The 25680-nt window shown below is 46.8% G+C and overlaps 1 protein-coding gene across 8 annotated transcripts in view; it reads right to left on the bottom strand.

Moving 5' to 3' along the window:
* The window catches only part of EHMT1 (euchromatic histone lysine methyltransferase 1), a 126306-nt gene extending 101360 nt beyond the window's left edge, over positions 1-24946 (bottom strand). For 6 of the 8 annotated variants that reach the window (XM_062590895.1, XM_062590903.1, XM_062590896.1 and 3 more), the window contains exon 1: positions 24873-24918. In XM_062590895.1, the coding sequence (XP_062446879.1) occupies positions 24873-24893 (21 nt within the window). In that variant the 5' untranslated portion in view covers positions 24894-24918. Of the gene's footprint in view, positions 1-10668; positions 10731-24872 lie in introns of those variants that run through there. The other 2 variants (XM_062590902.1, XM_062590901.1) reach the window with 2 other exon arrangements.
* Between the last annotated feature and the right edge of the window lie 734 nt (positions 24947-25680).

Here is a 25680-nt window from a genome sequence, read left to right as displayed (position 1 = left end):
AGTCCCAAACTCAGATTTCAGTTCCTCTGCTGAACCAAGTTATGCACATGGAACAAGAGATGCATCTAGTCATAAGGCCAGAATTTTCTAAGAGAAAGCTAAAGATAGGAACCTGCAAATTCAGGAGAATTGGGCAGTAAGTCCTCCAGCGTCTCCTGGAAACCCAAGGAATCACCTGCACTGCATTCCCTTCCCGTTCTCCAGTGTGGGGCTGTTTCAGCAAGAGCACATCAGCTTTGGGGCTCACACCATGCACCCTCCGCCGGCACCGAAGAACGCCTCTGCAGAGGTCAGCCCAGGCAAAACACAAATTACATTTGGACGTGGCCAGCTTTGCATCAGACCTCCAAGGCCCGGTTTTCTGTGGAGAGGCTGTACATCCTTTTGGCAGCGAACAGAGAGAGGCCAAGAGCTGCGGCTCTACCCAGAGGGCAGTTCTGATGAGGAGGCCACAGCACCTAGGACAACTGCCCACCCTGCTAGGAGATGTTCCCTGCCACCTCAGCTTGTTTCCCCCATTTTACTCAGCAGAGGAGCAGGGTCCTATTGCTGTGTACCCTGGTACGAACAGGAAGGCTTTGAGCAAAAGCCTGGGCCCTAAAGAAACACTGCCACTCTTCTCCTTGATCTTGAGCCTTTCCCCCACGTTCTGCTGCCAGACACGACAGCCCCAGGTTACCTTCCTAAGAGGCAAGAGAAGGGGCCTGTATTGAAGACTGGAGGAAAAAGGTCAAAGCTGGTCAAAATTGTTTTGGTGATGAACTTAATTCTTTTCTCTTTGCTGGGGAGGCTGCAGTAAGGGATGGCAGGAAAGATCCAGGCACCCTAAAGTCACTCGCTGCAAATGGGCAAAGGCATCAGTTACTCACAAGCACCTTATCTCAGCAGTATGGACCACTTACTGCTGTCCTGGTGCCCGGGGCCTCTGGCAGCCTCCATCCACCCCCACAGGTTAATGAAGCATTCTTGCTATATCCCATCCAGAGATTTGTTTTAGAGATTAATTTTCTTGCTTTCATTTTCACAAGAAACTGTTGCCCAGCCCTTCAACCAAACGTACTCTCACCTGCACTTCACACTGTTTCCCTCAGACTGAAAATCCTTGTAGTGGTGACAGGTATTTCACTGGTGTAAGATGAAAATTCGCATTAGAACACACTCGTACAACACTAAGAAACACGTAACACTGCTAAACCCCTCCAGAACGACAGTCCTTCAAGATGACGCGTTTGTTCTCATGAATTCCAAACCAGCAGTCTGAAAACACTGCCCCTCCCTATATGGATTTATATTTCTATATCTCTATCATTTTCCTTATACCCATCAACACGAAGATATAATTAACCCATCCTCACAGAAATTACAATGATTTGGGAACAGCAAGAAACAATCTGTTTGCATTTTGTAGCTAATTATTCCCCCTACGCGCACACCCATCAATGTTCCCTAAAACCAGCCACAGAACAGACAATCTGTGCTAGCCAGAGCTTCTGGAAAGGAGGGGAAAAGGAGGGATTAAGCTAAAAATAATAACAATAATAACAATAATCAACATTGAGGCGGCAACATTTTCTTCAAATACACAGCATCTGCAGAGCTCAACAAAGCCTGCAACAGAACGGCCCGTCTGAACTCATCCGCCAGCAGCCACGCTCACCTGGGTACCGCACGTAAGCTGAGAACCATCACAGGACGAATCTAGCGGGAGCCGCTGGCCTTTGCAAAATTACTGCATTATTCTTCCCTTCTTCACACCGCTCCGAGGAAACACAAAACCATTTTCCTAGACACGACATTGCAAACAGATCCTGTTGCTCTTGGACATAAATGAACAACGGCTAACACCAGGACTAATACCCCAGCCATGCAACGCCCAATTTTTCATTGGCACTAGCAGCACAGGAGTTGCACCTATTATTTATTATTCACTCCTCAAGAGAGGAAGGGTGCGCCCCTTTTTCCACTCACACAGGCCTGGGGACTTGCTGGGAAGCAATCTCGATGAACCCTAGCTCTGCGGATGAGTAATTTATTCAAGTTAGGTGCACCACGCCATGCCGCTCCCCACCCCTCAAAGCCAGGCAACTTCTGCTGACGCTTCCCTTCAGTTTTCTTGTCACTCAGCAGGATTAGGTAGAAGTTCGCAAGCGGTAAAGACGCGAGCTGGGGGTTAGCAAGCCTCACCTCTCCCAGCTTGGAGAAGCTGCGCTGCAGCAGCCCAAGAAGGCAAGTCACCAGGATGTTACAGCTCGACTCCTGGGAATACCCAGGCTGGCCCTGGATCACCTGTGCTTTAAATGTTTGAAGCTGTTATAAAGCATCAAGAGTGGTCAATAATCTCCTCCTTCACCCACACTTTCTGAAGGTGAGTAGATAAGAAAGCTCTTCACTCACTAGCAACTATCGGTTGTTTTCCTTCTTGCAGGATGCCCCTGCAAACCAGCCAGTGGAAAAGAAGCAGCTCAGCTTCACCTTGTGCCTGCAACGCTCATCTTGCTAACAAGACAGCCTCTCCTCAACAAGCAAAAAGGGCTCAGTCTTTAAAGCAAAGCCAGAATACCTCACCGATTTTTTCCCCCCTCTGACACAGGTTTGCAGCTCCTCATGCATGGGGAGGTGCAGGGAACAAAAAAAAAACAAAAAAGACTATTCTCCCATAGACCATCAAAGCTAATCCTTTTACACATTTTCCTTCCAACAGAAGCACAATATATCGAGTCCCACTGGGTTCTGATCGCAACCTCATAGTAGTCGGGGTTTTCTGCTCCCTTCTGCCAACACAGCTCAACATGCAGCAGGCCTCACCCCGTATATTCATTTAAGTCACCGTGAAGGCAGAACGGTGCTCTAGCCCAGTTCTAGCAAGCAAGCCAGCACTTCGCTATGGCCTTGCACTGAAATAGCATTACTTTGGCCTGGAGGAAAAGGAAAAAAAAAAAAAAGAAAAAAGAAAAAGAAAGGAAAAAAAAGAAACCACAACATGAAGGTCACCCATAAAATCATTATACAGCTCCCTCTTCCCCAGCTCTCTTAGAACAAATCTTTACCAAACCCTCAACCAGACAGTAGAAACACAAAAAGATATGTACGTTAATCCCATATACCTCCATCAATTTTTTTCCTCGTGTCTTTAGAGCAGTTGTTTACTGCAGCCAACTGCAGAGAAATTACAGTAGCTTAACTCTCCAACTCCCTCTAAAGGATTAATCTTCCAGTGAGCATGCTCACGCGAGATCTTTTTTCAGCGGTTGCATCCATTTCATGAAATGAAGGCTGCTGCAGACACGAGGAAATGCCATTTCAGGACTACATGCAAAGTTAAGCAGCCCCATAAATAAGTGCTAAACCCTTTCTAAAGTCCTTGGAGGGATCTGGCCAACTCTCTACCTCCAAAGACTTTAGAAGATTTCACATTAAAGGGCCCTTTCAGAAAGAAGGAGGGGGGGTTGTGGTTTCTCTGTGCGACACGTTTAAAATGTCTGTTCTTGACTTTTTCCTCTACAAGCCGGTGGATGGTTCATCCACTGAATCTTAAGTCAAAGTAGCTCCTTCTCAGGGACAGATTTGTCTTTTGTCTCCTTTGTGTCACTTGTTGGCTCATCTTTGCTTTAAAAAAACCAAGGGAGACAATCTGGGGCACGGGGAGGGGAGAAGTGTTCAAATAGAAAGGCACAACTTTTAAAACCTAGCTCTCAACTCTGCAGCACAGTAGATAGCAAAGCCTGAGACACATATAACTCTCCAGATTAAGGACCCATGCAAATGAGGATTTGCTAGTAGACAACAAATCCAATATCTAAACAGGGCTGTTCAAGTAATCTTGTCCATTTATTCCAAGGTCATTGTGCATTATAACTAAACTGCTCTGTTTGAGGTATTTTTCTCTCACTCCAAACAGTGCACCTTGGATCAGAGTTTTCCTGGTTAAAAAAAACACTCCAGAATGAAAGATAAATATTCCTGACAAATAGATTCTTCTCTCTTCTTCCATTTTCATCTTCCCATATTACCACTGCAGTGACATTCCCTTTCCCATATATCTATTTGATGTCCCTTTGCTTAACTACTCTTCATAGCTGATAGAAATCCAAGCCTCCCCCTCCTCCATCAAAGGCTCTTATTTCAGTCTTAAATGCCTGCTTGGGTGTAGGATACTCCAGAGACCAGACTATCTCTGAGTGCTGAGGTAAATCAGGAGTAAGCTAAAGTCAAAAACATGAGAGTCCCAATCCAGTTGTCAGACTTCACCTGAGTCAGTACAAAGACCTAAACCTTTTTTTTTTCCAAGTTTCGAATACCTTTGATGCTGTGAATTCAACTGCATGTTCTAAACTCTATATGTGAATCCACAAAAAATGCACCACGTCATGATAGTGTTAAATAAGGGCTATGTCTGCTGCTTAAAACGAATGCTCACCATAGCGACAGCATCCATAAGGAACGATAAAACGTATGGTGACACTCGATATTTTCTTCTGTTGTCACCTAAATAGAATCACCCACCAAAAGGAAATCTCTGTCACTGTGCATTAAAATAGACGCTTTGTTTTATTTAGAAAGCTTCCAAACTGGTTGGTTTGGATGTGTCACAGCACAGCCTGTTCATTCGCCCCTCCCTGCTCAAGCCTTGGGGGACTTCATGCAGGATGCCTGCATTCACCCCATCCCTCGCCTCCCATTGCCCTCAGGTGGTGCCAGGACTGCTCCAACACCTTGGAGTGAGCTTTGGAGTCACGGTGCAAGCTATCCCTGAAAATCCCTGAAAAGAAAAATCCCAGTCTGGAAAGCAGGCAGATGTGAAAGCCTTGATGCAGGGAGATCATGTTCTGCATTTCCTCCTCCATTGCAGGATTACACCCTAACATGAAGTTGGGATATCAGATATGGAGTTATCCTGACCTGTCATTCCCAATTTGGAAACTAGTCGTACTCCCTAGGAGTTCAGACTTTGAAGATTGACTGCTATTGATTCTTCTTCAAGCAAACGGCCCAAGCTGGCAATCAGTCAATAATAAGCAATTACTCGACAGCCTCTTATCTCCAGATGCCAGGCCAGACAGCTCGATTCATAGAGGCAGCAGGTCAACAAATCAAAGCTGTTCTCAATTTTAAAATACCATCATTTAAAAGCCCACCCAGACTTCAACCTGGCTGAAAAAAAGCAGCCAGGACAGAGAGATGCCTGCAAAATGGTATGTTTGTGCATTACTAATTTACCAAATGGAAGATAATGTGTGATGTGGTGAAATCCACCTCTGACACATCCATTTGTCATGAGCAATATGAAAGTTTTAGGTGGATGAGAAAGATGAAGCAGTGAGGAGGAAACAAAACCCTTCTATTTCAAACCGTTCCTTGTAGGGAAAAGCAGGATGAGGCAACCTTCATTAAATGCTCGCCAGTCCCGTCGGGTTCATCGTGACTCACCTGACTGTTTATTCAGAGCCTCAAAAACCACAATATGAATGCATTTAGCACCACAATGACAGCAAACTGAAGGCACCTTTCTAATACTCCTGCTGTGACCCCTATATCCTGGGTATACCATTAATCATTTCATTTTAGGAAATGCACTTTGTTCTTTGACAGGCCAAACATGATGTAAGGATGTGGGACAAAGACTCCTCTTGTGCGTTTCACTGCAAGCCAGACGCGATGCTGTTAAATCCAATCGTACCAACACAGTGCAACTGAGAAGAAAGAAAAAAAGAAGAAAAAAAAGCCTTGCTGAAACCCCACAGAGACATTTCCTGCTCTTAATACAGATCTATTTTTTAAAAATGAATTTGTATGACAAGAAATAAGAAATGCCCACACAACTTGCAGGAGACTAACTAGAATATGAGCCTGGTGCAATGGGAACCGTCTCTCTAGTACCGCAGAATCCAGAAACTCTGACAGCATAACTGTTTACGTTGCGTGCTTGCATAAGCACTTGCGTAAGTCATGGAAAAGGCATAAAAGTACTCATACAACACAGTAACACTTAAACTTTTCTGCATCTGTTGCTAGAGGAGGTAAGTGGCCTACAGAATGCTGTAGCCCCCAAATCAGATGTTAACTACTGCAATAGAAGGAGGGAAGCCTGAAATTGGAGATAGATTTCTGTGAAGAATTTTCTGGGCAAAACACACACACATGATTTGTACCAGCAGGCTGCACAAGCACAGTAAATTCAAGACCCTCAGAGCCTGTGAAGCCTTCTGCCCGTGCTGTAGAAGTGTCCCAGATTCATAAAGCCTAAAGCAGCTTCATCAAGGTACTGCAAAATAGCTGTAACCCCTTCCAGGCAGGCTGCAAGAGGTCAAAAAATACCAAGTACCTAATAAAATGCCAACATCCTCACATTTGATTCAGACAGAATTTCCAGGGAGAAGTCTTCCTTGAGAAGATGGTATCTCTAAGTATGGGGATTGGCAACTCCTGAAGAATACAGAGCGCCAGGGCTTCTGGCCTCATCTGACACGAGCACTGGTCTCAGAAAGGCGCACGTTTCTATAATGATTATGACCAAATCTTACAGGCTGAGAAGTTTCAATGAATCCAGCTGTACGAACAAAAAAGTATAATTTGAGCTTGATATCTAAACAAAAAGTGGTGACCCAACGGAAGCAGGATCAATCAGTTCTTTACACTCCATTTGCCCAATAAAACACAGATATCCGAGGACATGGTCTAAATTGCCTCGGTTTTCAACAGCTTTGGGATGGGCAGGTGAAAGAGGGCAGATAATGAATTACGTCAATCATACCTGCCACAGCTGGGACCAACACTGAGCTGCTTCCACTCCTTGTGCAGGAACCTACTGAGGTTTTCATCTCTTAGCTACCTGCGGTGCACTTGGTTCTTTGTTTCATCAGTAGCCAGAACAGCAGGAAGCTGTGGGCATGTAAGCCCAAACTCTAAAAGGATTTCTCTTCTTCTTCTTCTTACCCACAGAGCATCTGCAGGTGGCTTTTATGCTGTCAGTCTAGTATGCAACATCATGGCAAAGCATGGAAGAGCACTCAGAGGGAAAAAAAAAAGTGTTAACTCAAAATACTGTATCACTATCACCATTTATAGTAAAGCCACAAAATGCCAAATCAGCTGACAGGATCCCACAAACCGCACTGCAGAGCAAGAGCGGGCTCCTAAGTTTTGCAGCCTATCAGAATAATTTTCACGCAATACCTGCATTTTGATGGTATAAAATACGGTGCCTTTTTCACTCCCCCTCCATATATACAAGTGGGTGGCAAGTCACAGCGCATCCAGGCTACAAGGAGGTCAGCATAGTTGTAGAGAGAAGCCTGCAAAACTGGTGGAGTTGCTCATCCCCAATTTAGAGAGCGACCCTCCTCCCTGCTGTTGGCCTGGCTTTGCCGGATACACAGGCTCAGCCTAATCTGGGTCTCTCCACCACCACCACAGGAAAATAATTTCCAGCAATATTGCAAATCACAACTCAGGCAGCAAAACACTAGTACTGCTGATTTTTCACGATGAAAACGATGCCAGTGGCAAGAGGATAAGATATCCTATCTCGCCGTTCCTCCTCCTCATCCCGAGTTGTGACCATTTCACACACAAGTTCGCGATCACCCTCTGTGCCACGCTTCCTTGTTTTAAATCATATGGTTTTGTCAGACAAGGATCCCACCTGCTTTGGGTTTGAAAGTGCTGTTACAGCAGCAAGTTCTAGAAAATTAGAATAGAAAACAAAATTAAAAAGGGCTCCATGGCCTCATGAAGACTTTATCAGGACCATAAAATAGGACCAAGACACTTCCTTGGAGGAGGAAGCTGTCACGTACAACATTTTTGGTGGGTAGAATGGTAATTTAAGAAGTCTCAGAATGAAATTATAGCAGCCCAATCTCATGTCTACTTCATATCAGGAGCGCTGTGACTGATTAAAGCACTGCCCCTCTTCATCAGAGATTATTCCACGCTCAGCATGAACATGCCGTTATGCTCTGAGACCCTTAAGGCTGACTTAGGTGAAAAGGTGCAAGAATTCAGGGGCAGACTGTAAAAGCAAAGTACATTCTGACCAATACTTTTAGCACGTTGTCTTTGCAGAAAGAGGCCCAGCCAAAGCACTCCTCATTGGACAAATCCAGTTCGGATTAAATTCAGGCAGTTCATTGGGGAGGGAGCACAAAATTAGTCTCTTCATGGGACCTCATCGTATTCCAGTCATCTTTCAAGGCTACCAGTGGCCCACGTGGTTGCCATGAATACGGATGTTTTATACAATACTCCTCAAAGCAGACTTGTTCAGGGACTTTCCTTGGCCCTTCTGTCACTTTCAGCATGGAGACACTACACCAAAGACGTGTGCACAACGCTTTAATTGCAAGTATTAGCCACTGCAGTGTGGGAAAGGTGAGGATGGTCAACAGCAGGCTTCCTCTGTGCGATTATAGCCTACTGTCGAAACTAATCCATGGCAGTTTGTGCTTACTGCATCACGCTGTCTGCAGCATTGGTTTTGAAACTGGAGAACCTTAAAAGGGTTTAGAAGATCCTTGTACTTCAAACACACATGGATTGGCCCACTCTGTTCAATGACCTGACTAACTTTGATTTGTCTCTCATTATAAACAAACACTGTTTAAGCTGATCCTACCTTATTTAGAAGTGTCATCAGAAGCTGTCCCTCTAAACCCAGCTTTCTTACTACCTACACCAGTGGCTTTCAACCCATTGGTGCGACAACTACTTCCAAAAGGCTGCTGAAAGGTACCTACAAAAGTAAGCCACTTTCAGTAGTTGTATTTGCTATACACACATTTACACCCTGCTGGCATGAGATTAAAAACCACTCATACAAACAAACCAGAAGCAACAGAAGGGAAGTCCTAGAGACATCTACCTTTGAGCATGAAAGGCAAAAAACCTTTTCAAAGCTCAGGCAAATGGTTCAGTGAGGCCAGAAAAGGCAAAAATTCTCATGCTGGCTTACGAAAACAAGTACGACGGCTTAACGAAGGCAGCACCGCTTTCAAGAAAGTAAAGCTCAAAGCCTGATCAGAGTTAGCCTTACCTGCGGTTTGTAACACCTGCGCTTTTACACCGGCACCTTCCAAACACACTATACAAACCAAGTTATAAACCAAGCAATGAGAAAGACAAACATTCTTTCCTCTACTCTGTGGACTGAAATTCAAAGGTGGAGAAGTTACATAAATTGGAGGATAAATTCAGGATCACAGCATGAAGAGACTGACTTGCTTTGGAAACAGATGGCCAAGCCCTACAGTCTGAAGCCTGCCATAACGTGCAGGGAGCTCCGCGAGAGTCCTGCCCTCAGTAAGACTGCGGGATTTGGCTGCAACTTGATCCAAAGCCCCTGATATCATTTGAAAGGCTGTTACGGACAGCACAGAACTGTGAATGCAGTCTTCCAAAACAGGCAGCAATCCATGCTCAGATGCTTCCTAGCATCTCTCACCATCCCCTCATGTGATTCACGTTGAAGGCCAAGGAGAGAGCAAGCCCAGTGCGCCTGCTCACCACGCTGGGAGAATTCATGCTTCCGCCACGCTCGGGGACTGTCTGTTTTGCTCAACACTGTACTTTCCATATGGTATGCAAAGCAAACAAGCAATGGGATAGGGTCCAGTCTCACTTTGACTGGTATCTAGCTCCAGCTTTTCACTTGCGTATTTTCAAAATATCTTGTTCCTCATTTGACCTATTAAAAAAAAAAAAAGCCTACGAACACACAGAAAAGAAAACACATGAAATGACAGAGGCTGAAAAAAATATGATTAAAAAAAAGTAAATTAATTCAAGGATATGTCTACTGGTCCACCCACAATTTTTGCATTTTTTTAAGCTGTCTCTGTTGAAGGCATGTCTTTATAGCAACACAGTTCTGTTTGGACTATACAAAGTATGTCCAAAGTTATACTAACATAAACATGCTCCTATACGAACATAGACACAACCTTGCTCTATACGCTTACCTGATCTGCAGGACAGTAACAGTTAAATCAGTGTAAATGTATTTATATTGACACGACCAAGCCCCATGTTTTCGTATGAATTAGCTATAATGATACAAAAGCACTAACTTTGACTTCAATTGCCTGTACACTGGGATTTGTAGAGGCTCTGTGTGCATACGCTAAAAAGCTGTATGTAAACAAGCTCTCCCAGTACAACCCCAGCCTCGCAACTAACAGTTACAGCCTTTAACATGCAAAGGAACCATCATGACCATCCAGTCAATAGTCATATCTACAAACCCAGTGGCTAAAAACCAGCAACTTAGGTCTAAAGTCTCCCACCGAGGACTTGTCTCCTGATTCCTGGCTTCCTTGCTCTGCTGAGGAGGCTGTGTGAAAGCACACCTAGAACTGCTTCTAGTCAAGAGATCTTTATGCCATAGAAGTATCTTGCTTCACTCAAGAGGGCTCATTTTGCCAGCAAAACTGCGTCCACACTCAACCACTACAACACACCTGCCTAGCCTTACACAGGAAGCTTTCCTAGATGGAGACATAGCTCACACTCACCCCACCGCCTGGGCCTTAGATGGGAAACCTTAGAGCCACGAAGCAGCTAGCACCTCAGCCATCGGGGTTACTAGGAAACAGCTTCTCCTGAAACGTAGAATACTATGCATATTAGTAATCATCACTCAGCCGTGTAAATGTGTACAACACCAAACCCTACCTTTCTATCCAGGTTATATAATTATGGAACAAACCTCCCAGCAGCGTGCAGCTGTGTTTCTCTCTTACCCAACTTGGATCTGTAACATACCATTACAGGACACCCTAGGCTAATTCCTATACTGAGCTGAGTTTGTATAAATAACCCAAGCCATCAGCAGACCACTTGGCACACTCATGAGGCAGTACGCTGTGCTGTCAGAAGAGGAAATGGTTTTTAGGTGATTTTTGGGTACCATATCCTTGGAGAAGCTGGTATCATCATACAAGCAGCTCACAGGATCTACTGGAAAATATATAGATTTTAACTATTTCTCCCATATGCTGCCCAGCTCAGAACACAGCGAAAGAGATGCAGCATACCACTGTCAAAAAGTCAGACATGCTTAATATCATTGTGCAGCTGTGACTGCAAGGGAAGGAGACACATCAGCAGGATAATGAGTGTCTGGGTGAAGAATTAGCCTGAAAAATGAGCTTTGGGAAACTGCACCTGAATTCACATGATTAATAACAAAAAACTGATTCACGGATCCCTGTAGAAAGAAATGGGGAAGTTACTGTATTCTTGGAATTTTATGTGCAGAGATGGCCTACATCTAACTTTCTCTGGACGCCAATGTGGAAAAAACAGTCTATTGACACTGGTGTGTCTAACTCTAAGGACAGCTAACTTTGGCTGGTAGAGACAAGAGACCCTTTCCTCCCCACCTTTACTGCTTAGGAAATGCAACAACCAGGGCTATTTACAGTTAGCAGAAAACGTAGCCCACAATGGCCAAGTCTTCACAAAGCTCTGATGATGCAGTGAAAAAAGTAATCTTGCTTAAGCTTCTTTCCCTGCAATTTAAGTTCTACTACCCAGTGTAACATACTGCTTCTCACCCTCGTGTCCGGAGCCAAACCAAGCCAACAGACGATCAATGAGGTTGAGTTGGAGCTGAGCTATGCCTTAGTGGCCCATCAAGCAGAGAATCCTAAAAAAGGCTCAATCACCCAACACCACAGAGCTTTTCCCAGTGCTTCCGCAAGGCCACATAAAGGCAGACTCACGGCTGGGAAGGATCCACGCTGGCAATGGGTGCTCCTGCACCACAGGGCCCGTAACGAACCCCACGGAGAGGGCGATAACGAAAGCCTTTGGCCCCTTTCAGCCCCTTTCTTCTTTTCCTCGTTTATCCACAATGCCAGTCTAGGCCTGAATCTCCAGCTGCAACTGCTATGCTCTTGGAAAAGTGTGTCAAAAAAAAAATGGATGTAAACAAATAAAGTGGGAAGTTACCCAAAGTGACACTTTTCTACACAGTATTTTGCTTTAGAAAAGTCAGTGACAGGCTGTCAAAGTGCATTTGTTTTTTAAAAGTGGATCTCTTAGCAAGCAACATCGAATTACATGGGCTTGTTCTGGTCTGGGTTTGTTTTTTTAAAAAAAATACGCGTTAAGAAATTATTATAGGTTCTTATCACAAGGTTCTTTTCTCCTTCAAAGCTATGTGAAGATACAAGTTAACTACTCCTCAGAATATCTCTGAAAGAACCATTAGGCTGGAATAGGATACATCAGCCTGACTTCAAAATGGAGTAAGAGACCATTAGAAAGATTATGGGTCATGGTTTCAAAAATAAAAGTCCAACACTGATATCAGAAGTCCAAAGAAGAGGTGCTGGACGTTTGGATTCATATTAGCTTTGATCACAAATATTTCACACATTACAGAGTGCTTCTAAAAAATTTTTCTTCTTCTTCTTTTAATCAGGTCCACCCACAATCTCAGGGCAGCAAGTCAGAAACCAGAGCACGTATAAAACAGTGAAACTTTTGACCTAGCGAACTTGTTGTCTCTTACCCAGTTGCAATGTTCTTACCCAGAACACACATTCAAAAAATAACATTCTGCATTTCTGCAACACCTGCAATGTAAAGGCTTTTAAGGAATGTGCGGATATCACCACGTTAGGCCTCCTAACCTTGTATCACTACCTGCCTTTTCCAGACGGGAAAAGGCATCACTGGGTGAAAGACATCAAACAACCACAACCCATCCCAGCGATAAAGCCTGGAAAACAGCACAGACTGGAGAACCCAGCTCCAGCATTCGACTGGGAGGGTCGAGGATGGCAGTCTCTGTCTTCTGCTCCGTCTAGGGGACACCATCAGCTAAGCGACGCGTTAGGGTAAAGACAGCAGCTCGCAGAACTAGGAAGGGGCACAGGCAGGCGCATTCGTAACCTCAGCAGACTCGGCTACTTCCAAACACACAGATCCCAAACTGATCTGAAACAGCAGGTTCAGAGAGGACCCTTCTACCCACATGCACGCTGGCCCCGCTCAGCACCCTGCTGCACCGTTAGGGCATCCCACGCTCCCGACCCCCGGGACACCCTGCACTGCCGCAGTAGACTAAACCCCACAACGGTGAAGCCAATTAGCAGAATTTCAATTCAATGGCATTGAACAGGACCACTGAAGTCCTTTCGGGCCCAGTGGCTTTTCAGCAGGGACAAATTCTGAACCTCGTAAGCAGGCTCGGACAACCAGCCTTGCTTGGACAGTTCTTTAACTCCTTTTGTTTAAATTGCTGACTGCCTCATTGCTTGGGTACACTGGAGGCAATCCGCTTTCACTGAAGCCAGCGCCAAATCCCCCACTGATTTCTGTGCTTTTGGATCAAGTCCCGAGCCTCTTTTTAATGTAATACTCTACTCTATTCTTTGTAATCTTCTCTCTTATGGGGGTCAATGTTGCAAACTCTCCTTGCTCTTAAGTCCTATTATCTGCCTGCACTAATTCTGTGCACAGGGCACTTACAAGTCCTTAGCGCTCTCCTCCTATAGCTCCACATTCACCAGCCCCAGTCAGCCATGAAGCTGGGCATCTGCTAAGTGAAGGGAGAAAAAGATCAAAACACATTTACCTTATTTCAATATTCAACAGCCCAGTCAGTTTTTCCAATATGTTCATTTTGCACACTGCGCAACATATGTATCAGAAACTCTTTGGGAAAAAAAAAAAAGCGGGTTATGTTCTGTGCTTGCAAAGCACCATGTATACTTACAGTGCGATAAAAATTAGCTTAATTAATAATACACCAGCAAGAAAATGTTAATGAGCACCCAGCAGGGACAAGGAACGTTGTCTAATTTCCCTGTGTGCACTCTTTGCTTTGGCAGTAATCAGCAACCTCATCAGCACTACCATCCCAGTGCAAGCGAAGGTATCTGACTCATCAGGGAGTGAAGGCGGGGACCACAAGGCTGCATGTCACAATTTACATTTCTCTTTAAAAGCAGGAGCTGCTCTCAGCAGTTCCACACCAACCTCTACTTAGGGAGTTTTTTGCCATCTAAAAAATAAGTTAAAGTATCTCTGTGCATCCAATGCATAAATACACATAGATGATGGGGGCCTTCTGCAATCGGCCCTTTGGCCACATCTGCAAGACGTCCAGATTTGCTGCCAGAGCCTGCGTTGGCTTTGAGCTGCTGACACAACCACGCTGCCGGGCCAGCAAGCACGTTGGGGGGGGGAAGCAGGTTAAACCGAGGTGCTCCAAGGCTCGAGCTCCAAGTATCTGAACCATCTCCTTGGGGCCTACCTGTCTCCACTGAACAGGCAATCCCGGCTCAAAACGGGGAGCTTCCGGATGGCTACGCCGGGTGCACTCCCAGGCAGACGGTGGAAATGCCCTCTCCCAGCTGTTTCGGTCGGGGCTGCCTCCCCACCGCAAGACGCCGTTTTGGCAGCAGGCAGCCCCCCACGAGCAAGCAGCTGCCAGTACAGCTATGCCACCGGAGCACGTCCACCCCGGCACGCAGCCGGCAGCGCCCGTCCGTCAGGGGCCTGCGGCGCGCGGGGAGGGGGTTTCCTCCAGCCAATGGAAAAGCTGCCGTTTTCTGCCTTTCATCCGAAGCGTGGCTGGAAACAAAGACCCGGTGGCGAAAGGCAAGTTGGCTGGTAAAACTTCGTCGGGCTAATGGGGGGCCTTGGAGCAGACAAAGCCACCGGACTCCTCACCGCCTCGGCCTCTGCAGCCAGACTGCATCCGTGATAACGCTGGGTGCCGGCTTTGAGATCGCGCGCTTGCCGGGGGCGAGACGATCTCTGTGTCACGTGCCGTTGTTGAGAGCAGCCTCAAGCCCCAACTCCAGGGCAAGAAGGAGCAGCAGCAATACAACCTCGTCATACGCAGAACGCGGCAGCATTTGCATCCGTAGCAGCAGGAAAAGCCTAGTCTGCCATCACACAGGAGCAGGAAAAAAGCTAAAATACGTCTGCAAAGAACCGCTCTAGGCCAGTCTAGAGGCACGGATTTGAGAAGACAGCAAACAACTAAGTTTTCAAGAGCTCTGAACGATTAAAGCCAGCGTGCTTTCAACCTCACACTGCATCAGGGAAGATGCTAAACTCTGAGGAACCCAGGAGTGCGACCGTAGCACCGGCAGCCCGCAAAGTAACCCCCAAAACGTGCGAGTTAGGCACAGAGCACCCCATGCATGACAGACTCTTAGTCTAAATCTTAGAACAGATGGGAAATGCGACTTGCGGTGCCTGGAAAACAAAGACAGAATACGATCACCCATCGCTGGTCTTTTCAAACGATGCAAGCCCGAGGCTCTGCTAACCTCTCCCTTTCTACTGTAAACTCTTAGCAGCCAAAGCAGACAAATTTTCAGCAAACGTGCTCAGTAGCAGTTTGTTTGCTCACTGGTGGTGTCTCCCTGGTAAAGGGGGAAGATGATTAAAAGACAGCATGGCTCTTCACCTCGGCTCTCTGCACACGCTCCGAAAGCTACGGGATCTGGCACTATAGCAAGAGTAAATATTACATTGCATTTCATATCGGAGAAGTCCGTCTCTTTTAAGGAACATTCTTCATTTATCCCCAAAGTTTTGCAAAGAAAATCAAACATTCCACGTAATGTCTCCAGATGCTATAGGACACCTGCTTACAAACAACCATCTTTGAATACTCAGGAGGCACTACACCACCAGCTTGAAACAATACATCCTAACAGCACTAAAAAAAACACCTTTCCTAACAAGGCAAAGAACAAAAGCATTTCAGCTGCACGGAATTCATGGCTCCCAAAAATTTAAAACACCAGCTAGGTGACAAAGGCTATTACACACAAGTATGCAATTAAACACACCAAATAGCTTAGTTGCAAGTTGAAAGTATTCTGGATGTTGATTTAGTCTAACAAATATTAATAATGTTGCTCAATTAATAAAATATTTAGAGTCATGCTTTATGTTCTTGCAACCTAGAGTTTTATGCTCACACTTACAGGCCAGCGGGATACTAGTTTGGGTCATACAGATCAGTTAGCAGCCTGATTGATAACATTTTAGTCTCTTGAATATTGATCCTCTCCTTTACACTGATAAAACTGTATTTGATGGGTGTACAATTTGCTACCTAGCTCCTTCACTAGAAGAAATGCATCAAAAATTTATGCTAATTTCTAAAAGTCCTGCCCCCCTCCGAAATTCGAGTGACTGAAATGCCCATTTCTGATTTAGTGTAGGTCTTTACTGTTCCTCCAAGCTGGAAGTGCTGCCTGTTTCAACCACAAAAACCTCCCAGGCAACGTGCGCGAGCTAACGCAGATGAGGCTGGTTGTTCACACCCTGCACAGAGCAGACACCAGCTGGTCAGTGCTAATAGGACTCCAGTGATGTCCCACAACTCCTTTCCTTGGGTCTAAAGCAAAACTCATGGGGAATGAATTTCAGCTGATGGCAGCAGAAAATAAAATCCATGGGATATTTCCCCATGAATCTAGATAAAAAGAGAGGATAAATTAACTACAGGAAAGAAATAATAAAGAAGATATGGCTTTGCTGCCCAGCTTCTCACCCCTGGGCTGCACTAACACAGGGTTAAGGAGTTTTATTTCCGGTTTTCGGTAACACCAAGAACTTGGATTTGTTCTGATGTAATCCCTCCTCGAGCAAGGGGGTTGGACTAGATGATATCCAGAGGTCCCTTGCAACCTCAGCCGTTCCGGGATTCTGCAAGGCATAGCTTTAAAGTCAAAGACATTTGGGCATCTGCATTCACTAGTCACCACCAAAAGTTGTTTCAATATCTACCTCTTCATACTCGTTCCCAAATCAACAACCGGATGAAGCATGTAGTTTTGAAATACATTAATCTTTCTAAAGTCTGCTACAAATGTATGTGCATGCTTAATTTCTCATTTCTTGAAACAATTTTATGATTTTTGAGAGGACCTGACTAAACCTGCTGAACGTGTGTGATCGGTAGCATGAAACCACCCAATTACCACTGCAGTTGGATAATATCTGTGGGTTATTTACCTCCTGGCTTTGAGTCTTTGGGAGAAATCACATATTAAAACTTCCTTCTGAAATTGCAAGGCCTGGAATTGTAATTTGAGAAGAAGAAGAGAGAGTCTCAAGAATCCAGGAATTCAAGCTTGAAAAGAAAAAAATAATCACAACTTTTCATAGCACTCGGGACTGGGTTTAAATGCATCAGCAGGTCACGGTCAATATTACTGGGGAGACCAGGGTTCACTTTCGACAATCAACATGCTAAAATACAGCTGTTCACATTTCAACTAGAGTTCTAAAATAAATTAATTGGCAATCTGAAGTAACACTTTTGTTCACACGGACTTTTTGTCTTAACCTAACCAAGGCCAAAGTACAAAATACTTCTGTTCATACGCATGGGCTGCAACCGTCTCTGCCTGGAGATGCTGGGCTTCTGTGTGGTGCTCCCTTAGGCTCTGTGGATCACAAAAGCCCTCAGATTCTTCCTGGCTGCCCTCTATTCCCTCAGAAGGAATAAGCCCTACATTTCTTTTAACAAAACTTCAAGCACAAACAAGCACATTTCTCTGCAGAATCACGAGCTTCCAGAACTTAGCTCAAATAGTTTGTCCCAAATCACAGGTAAATGACCTGTCATTGTAGTCTTTGGGCATCACCACTATTTCTACTTACCTCTGCTTGCTCAGATCCCAAATTCTCTGCTGCTGATTTTGACTGCTGTGGCCACTGCAAGCCACTGCAAGCTCAGAACTTCTCCTGGTTTGTGTAATGGCCTATCTGACCCAAGAAAAAATATTCCCTTTGGACGTTTTTATCCCTGTTTGCGCAACTTTATGTTTCCCTGTTAACAAATGGGATAAATCACTCACCTGCCTTTATTTTGAGTTTATCCATGTCAGCCTGGTTATTCTGCTCCACAGTTCCTTCCTCCCTAGTCATGCCACCCGCAAATTTCCTCCCTTTGCTGCATGCTGTTTCTCCAGGATGATTAGCCACAAGCAGACAGAAGTGGACCTGAATTTTCTGTTCTAACAATTCATCCCACTCACTGCTTTCCTGTCCTAAGCTGACACGCCTCACCACTGCCTTGGAGAGCTCTCCCTCGAGGAGATACAGTGCTGAAAAGGATGGATTTAATACTTAATAGCCCACCTCCAGCTCCCAAGCCAGCCCCTTACGCACACAAGCAGCTCAGCCCTACACCGCATCTGCTCACCTTGTTCAGTAGCTGTCTGCACTTTGTGTCAGGCAGCATTTTTGAACTGTGATTCCTCCACGGAGCAAAACTATTCTTAAATGCAAAACTTGCTGGTACAGAGGCAGACGGTAGCACAATGGTGAGCATCAGGCTTGGCATTAAGGAAACAGGAATCCTCCTGGAAGAATATTTCCTACTTGAAAAGAGGATACACTGGATGTCCTTGATATTCCGCCTATGCTAGAAATTTTTAATTAAAAGCAGGAAAGCCTTTCTATTTTAGACACAGTGATACTAGTATAAAGAGCTTTTATAAGTACAGTTTATTCTGGGTTTATATGCATTTCACAGAGCTTGGCAGTCAAGCTAAGCCAGAAGGGCTGCAGCAAACTCTTTCACTCCCTTTGAGATTTACTTTACCACTTCAGCTAGTCACTAGCAGTCATTCACAGGACATGCCTGCCCACAGACCAAGCAAGGACAGATTCAGGTGACTTCTCCCTAAGCCACCTGAGATATAGACAGTGAGGTGAGCCTTTCACTGGCTACTTTTTCTGGCTCCCATGACCAAGTTGAGGAGGGGGGAAATCTCCAGCAAACATTTTTTTTAAGCACTTGAACAAACCCCTTGAACCTCTCACAACATAGTGAGACACACAGCGCCTGAGAGGACTGCTCCTCAGAGTTGGGGGGAATACAAGTAACATCCACCCTACCCAGTCAATCTAATCTCTTTCCAACATGGATAGTAGAACAGGGTGTAGTACCGGGCCCTCAGCCTCCTGCTCCACTGTGAAACCTCTTATTCTAGCATCCCCTTTTCTTACTCAATGACCCAAAATGCACACCCACCTGCTCTGCTACAGTTCTTGGCAAGGGAAAACCAGGAGGAATAGAGCCCACTTCCACGCCCTCCATGTGCCCACTTCTGGAGCAGAGAGGCCACACAGGTGGCATTGCCCCAGCTTCAACAGGAAAGGGACAAATCACAAAAGGCCGGACAAGGTATTCTGGTATTTCAGATCAGCAGCAACGCAACCATACCAATTGCTACTCATGTCAATACCAGCTGCTCTCACGCACATATAGACGTGCAACACACCACCGGTGCATCGCTCACTGCTAGTGACAATGAACCGCTACAGGATGCTCATATCTTCAGCCGGCACGGCCGTTTGCAAGGTGAGTGCCCAGCCAACTGTATTTGTCAGCACGGCACAAATCAGTTCCCTCCACAGAACTGTTTGTTCTTCTTGTTGTTGGGTTTTTGCTGGTAATTGCATCTCTACTAGGACTTCTGCTGACACAGCTATGGTGAGAGAGAGAGCAACTTCTTTCTGCTTATGGATAGGTAACTATCGGCAAAACTTCTTAAATGTACAGCAAGTCCCTGGTTTGGAAAGCAGAAATAATCTTTTCTTGTTTAAAATCACTTCTAAAGTAATATAGCTGTACTTCTGCTGACACAGCTAGGGTGGCACGGAAAGCAGCTTCTTTCCACTCATGGACAGGTAATGACGCCGGCAAAACTTCTTAAACATACAGCAAGTCCCTGGTTTGGAAAGCAGAAATAAGCTACTCTCATTTAAAATCACTTCTGAACTAATATAGCTATGCCCACAGCAAGGTCATCTATTGTTATTGCTATTTCAGTAAAGAAAAAAAAAGGAAAAAGAATCCTTTCTAGACAGAATAATTACATTGGAAAAGCTTTTTTAAAAGTTTTTTTTTTTAAGGCCTTTAATTCTGCCCTGACTGACAGACTTTTCTTCAGAGATTTTTTTCAGACACGTTGGCTCAATCAAATTAGCTTAACACAACTGAAGGGCATTTTTAAAGCTTTCGAAGTCATATCCTCCCATTCTGTTATTATTTAAAGCTTGTCTCCATGGAGGGAGAAAAAGAAAAAAAAACCAGATGAGTTTCCAAACAGCTTCTGTTAGCCTACAGCTAGCTTTGCCTGGTCAACATACCATGGGGAAAATTCATGTTAAGAAAAGTAGATGCTTGCATCCATTTAACACAAGGCGAAAGTCTATCACAGACAAAGCAGTCTGTAATTTTAAGACATTAACAGGATGAAGAAACCCTTACAGGAAAGGCTCTAATTAATAAAGTTATAAGCTCTTCTCCTTACCAGGTGCTGTCTAACAGAGAAGAGAAAAGCACTTCTTTCTCCACTGGGAACAAAGATCCAACTAAAATGTTTTAAAACATATTTAAGTTGGAACTGGAGAAGAAATCTAATACACCTGGAAACATATACTTTTTTTGCCTGTGTTCATGATCTCACCTCAATATAGCATCACCATATCTCTCTGCACTAATGAGATTGAAGAAAGTATCTGCTTTGTAGCCATCAAAACATGCAGGCTTCCAGATAGCTCACAAAGAAGAAAAGATGATGGAATTCAAAATGCAATAAATTTCTTACTGTAATTTACTGAAACAGACTCTGTATTAAAAGCAGTGTCCTGGGGAAAGCAAAGCAGAGCCCTCTCCTCACTTGCGAGCCAGCACAAGGGTATCGGCTGGCAGAAGCAAATGAGAGAGGCGGAAGGGCCAGGCAGGCCTGAAAGCAGCGCTGGATTTCACATCACCTGCAAAACAGAAAGCGGGAAACTCCGAAGAAATCACCTACATGTTCCTTCCTCAAAGGCACTGCTCATTAGGTCCTGGCTTTTCCCATTACCACTCTTGCACTCCGTGGCCTATTACGGCAACCTCCTTCCAGCCAGGGACCCATGAATAGGAAGCGCTTTGACACGAGTGAGTGTTGCCCCTTAATCCAGTAGGGAGTTCATTGAACAGGCGGAGGACTGCCTACAGAGCGCTCCCGCACCAGCTGGCTAAGGGGATGAGAGCAAGGATCAAAGCCGGGGCAAAGCCCTAGCACCACGAGACGGAGTTTCAAAACTGCTCAGCCTGTCGAGTCCGCCCTTTTAAAATGTGAGGAGCTGCTGGGTGCTGAATCCTTCAGCAGACCTGCTCTCGACCGAGGGTGCTGAGCAGTGGGGAAATCTGTCCGTCTATGTGGCTTGCATGTCATCGCTTCTTTTTAGAGATGAAAGCTGCAGCTCCAGGAAAAAAAAAAGAAAAGAAAAGAAAAGAAAAAAAAATAAAAGGATGTTACAGATCAGAACAGATAGGAGGAAAAAAAATGATGAAAAAATGCAGTGTAACTTCTGAAGGGAACCACTTCATTCAAAGCCACATACACACCTTACTTCCTGCTTAGCATGCAAGCATCAGCGTTCCTGAGGTTATTAATGAGCCTGGGGAAAAACATTATGTCTTGAAATCCCTGTTTCCATGTTCATACCAACTGACCATTTTAGGAAACACAAAAGCAAGGTCAACTGATTCTATTTTCCACTAACATTGATGCAAATTGGAGTAACAGCAACAAATTCAGCGAACCTGCACTATCATAAGACTGGCTGAGCAAAGCACACTCAGTCTCTTAAGCTTTAAACTTTAGTATTGTATACACAGTTGGTCTGAAATACGTAAAACATCAAACCGGACTGAAGAACCCACTATCAATGGAAGAAAATCAGCAGTCGAACTCGCTTCCCCTCCTGCAACGTGGCTACCGCACGGAACAGGACAGCAGCGCGGCCGCTCAGGAGCTCGGCCATGCCTCAACACACAGAGGTTACTTGGGCAGCCTGTAGCTGAGACAGCCAGAAGGGCACGCTCACTGGCAGTGACTGGCTGAAGCGGTAAAGTTCAGGTAAAGCTCAGGACGTATGAAAATTCTGGTGCTAAGAGTGATTCTCCCTCAGCCACCTGCCCTAAGGATCTACTCGGCACGAGATGTTTTTATCTTAACTGGCTGCTGGTAGCTGCGTTTGGAAAGGTTGGTGCGGACGCTACCGGAGACACACAAACTCACTCTTCTTGCCCCTGCGCTGCAGGCCAGCTCTTCATTCAGAGCAAATATCATCTGCTTGGAGCACATCCCTACACCTCTCTTCACCAAGTGAAGCAATTCCTCATTTCCACTCCCTCTCACACAGCACAGTACAAAACCATTGTGCAATGTTAGTCCTTACTTTCTGTTAAAATTACAGAGTAAGCAAGGAGGATCTACTCCAATTTCTAAATTCCAGCCTGATTTATACCAACGTCCTCCCCTCTGGCTTCAGTGGGGTATAAATGAAGGCAAATCTGGCCTGAATTTGTGGAGGAGGGGAGGAATTAAACTCTAAATGAGTCACTGTTCTCCTCCCCGTAATCCACTGCAGCATCTGTGGATATTAAGCTTGATTCTAAGAACCATGTTTCTTAATGCTTTACATATACAGCAACTCAAGCCAAGACTCCTGGAAGGTGCTTCCTAAAATAAGAGGTGTGTGTCTGTAGTTCTAAGACTAACCTGTAGCACTACGATTTGCTGAGTTATGAGCCAATTCCTGCCCTGGTGACAGCCATACCACGCCACTCTCATCAAAGGACTCATGCTGAGGCAGCTCAAGGCTGGCAAGACTGGACCATGAAATAATGGACTCACGTTAAGGCTCACTCCTCTATTCCACTGTAAAATTAACACCTGATGACAAAGATGAGGCAGCAGGATCAGGCCTTGAGACACAGTCGTGATGGAGTAGAAAGCACAAGGATCCTGCCTTGAACAAAATCGCCGTCACAGATAATGGGAATCTCACCTGAGAAATAAATTCAAGCTCTCTCCTTGCAGCACTTTGCAAAGAACTGCTGTTGCCATCTGTATAGCCATGCTACAAACTTCATCCCACACAAGGCAGAAAATTCCCCTGCCATCACGTAACCTTTTGAACACTGTATTTGAAACAAAAAAGCTGGGAATAGTTGCAGTATACACTCTCAACACACCTGAATGGTAAGGTGTAACCAAGCCGTCAGGTGCTGATCATTAACTGCATCTAGCTACAGATATTAAGTATCCAGCCACCTCTAGCACTTATTAATGCTACGAATGTATGAATGTACAACTGCATTATTATCTTGTGGTCTCTTTGTGCATGTGAATCAGTCAGCATGCTGCAATCTAGTGTTTACCTGAGGGGAAGCAGACTTATAAAAAGACTCTGTATTCTAAAAAAAAAAAAAACTGGGGGGGAAAGCCTCAGACTGGCACGCACACACACACACGCACACACAAAAGTACAGTGAGCATAGAGGCTTTTCAGCTTTGTGTGGCACTTGCATAATTTTACGGGGTACTTGAGCTGTGTGTTGTACTCTTTGGGGACCTGTACAGATCTGGCTAATTATGGCTAATTGTCATTACATGGCAGACTTCATTTTCTTTGGGGATTTTGGATGTATTTTCTCAGGCCTGGCGCTCAGTGCATTTCAAACCACTGTACCAAGAGCAGAAACAAGAACACTGTGGACACTGTGGTGGTTGGCAACTTTATAATCCAGACTCACTGATGCATTGCTGGGACGCTACTGGGTAGTCCACATGCCAGAGAACACACGGCAACTTCCCCCTCTCATCTGCAACCCCGCAGTCTTCAACACCGTCCCAGCAGTCCGACAACGGCGACTCTCTCTGATAACTTATTATCGCGGAGGCTTCTGCGCCTACTTTTGTCTACCACACAAAGGAAAAACGTAAGGAAAGTCGAGCAATGCCCGCTTAGCAAAGAGGTGGAAATTCAGTCGCCAGGTCCTCGGCGTCGAAAAGTTCCTCTCTCCGAAGTGAAATCTGCTACCTCTTACCAACAACCCTCAGCCCCGTTCCTCCTCTCTCCTTAATTCTGGCTTCTAGCTCCCTTTCCTCAGGGAGCGGGAGCCTAACTTCTGGCTCGCTTTCCGAACGCGCTGCCCTCGGCGTGTTTAACGCGAGCACTGCTCCCCGGCTGCCAGCGCGGCCTTTATTCCCGGCGCGGGCCCCGAACCCGCGGCAGACGGGCCGCGGCCGAGCGGCGCGGGCCGGGACCGGCGCCCCGGCAGGGCCTGGCCGCGGCCGGCCGTGGAGGGGGCTCGGCGGCGCCCCCGGGCCTGCCCCGGGCCTCGCGACGCCGCGGCGGGCCAGGCCCCGGCCGGCCACGCTGCCTCCCCGCAGGCCGCCGGCCGCCAGGTCGCGGCGGCACGACGAGGCCGGCCCGCCCGCGGCGCCGGCGCTGCGGGGGCGGGCGCAGCGCTGCCGCCGGTCCCGGCCCGGCCCCGCACGCCGCCCGCCCGCGGGGCCCGGGGCCCTGCATGCCTCATGCCTGCTCCCCCCGCCCCCCCGCCAACCACCACCAACGGACGCGTGCCCGCGGCCCGGGACCCTGCATGGCTCATAGCCGCGGCCCGGCTCCAGCCACGCACCCGCCGGCCCTGGACTCTGCATGGAGCCATGCCAGCGCCGCCCGAGGCCCCGCCACATGGGGAGCCCCGGAACCTGCATGGCGCCGCCCGCCCTCCCTCCGCCTCCGCCACACACACTCGCTCCCATTGGGGGAACCCCGGAACCTGTATGGCCCATACCACTGAATAACCGTGGAGGGGTGTTACTTATACAGAGTCCCGGGCCCCCCTACACACAATGGCAGCAGCTCCCACATTCTTCCCCTCAGAGGAGTTGGACTGAACCATGGAGCGGCGGGGGCACGGCCCCCCTCCCGGCCTCAGACAGAACCCGTTTGGCCCTGGGCGATACCACTCCACGCTCCCCCATCTTTCTTCCCCCCGCCCGGGGTAGATGGACGCCGCCGCTCTCACTCACCTCGGCATCCACTGTGGCCATGGCCGGAGCCCCGGAGCGTAGCCCCGCCCCCTTCGGCGGCTCCTCACGCCTTGGCTCCTCCCCTTTCCCCTCATTCTTCTCAATGGAGACGCTCCGGCGGCCTCGACGCATGCGTGAAGCAGCATGGCGGCCCCCGCGGGGCTCCTTTTGCCGTACAGAGCCATGGCGGCGCCCATCAGCAGGGTGCCGTACAGCCCGGAGCCAGGCTGCGAGGGTGGGGGGGGGGAGGGGGAGTGAGACAGGGATGGGCGGGGAGTGGAGACAGGGATGAGGATGGGATGGGATAAGGGTAGGTTGGAGATGGGGTCGAGAGGAAGACGAGTTGGAGATGCGATGGGGCTAGCGATGCGATGGGGATGGGGATGGAGATGGGATGGGGATGAGGAAGGACAGGACCCTGCCACAGCGGCCACGGCGCGCTCACAGCACCTTCATCGGAAAGCTGTGTCATTTTTGGTGGGCGAAGAAGGGAGGGGAGCAACCCAACACGCCCAGCCCCGGCCTGGCGGGGCGCCATCACCACCCCAGCGGCCGGGACGGCGGGCGGGCGCCCAGCGGGCGCACCTGTGTCTCGGCGGAGCCCGCCACCCGCGCCACGGCACACCCAGGCTCTCCGGGCCGTGCCCTTATTAAGATAATAATCCACATAATCATGCAAAAAACTGTATCGGGGGAGGCAGCTTAGGAGCATGTTAAAAATGACTTCTCCATGATGTTGGCAGCGTGCCTTTCAGAGGAGAAATTAAGTTTTACCCAGGAGTTTCCTCCACCTCCTCCCTCATAAACA

Source organism: Rhea pennata, chromosome 18 (assembly GCF_028389875.1).
Source record: "Rhea pennata isolate bPtePen1 chromosome 18, bPtePen1.pri, whole genome shotgun sequence".
In the NCBI taxonomy this organism is placed as follows: Eukaryota; Metazoa; Chordata; class Aves; order Rheiformes; family Rheidae; genus Rhea; species Rhea pennata.
Note: the sequence above shows the minus strand (reverse complement) of the source record. Positions and strands in the feature narration are given on the sequence as shown.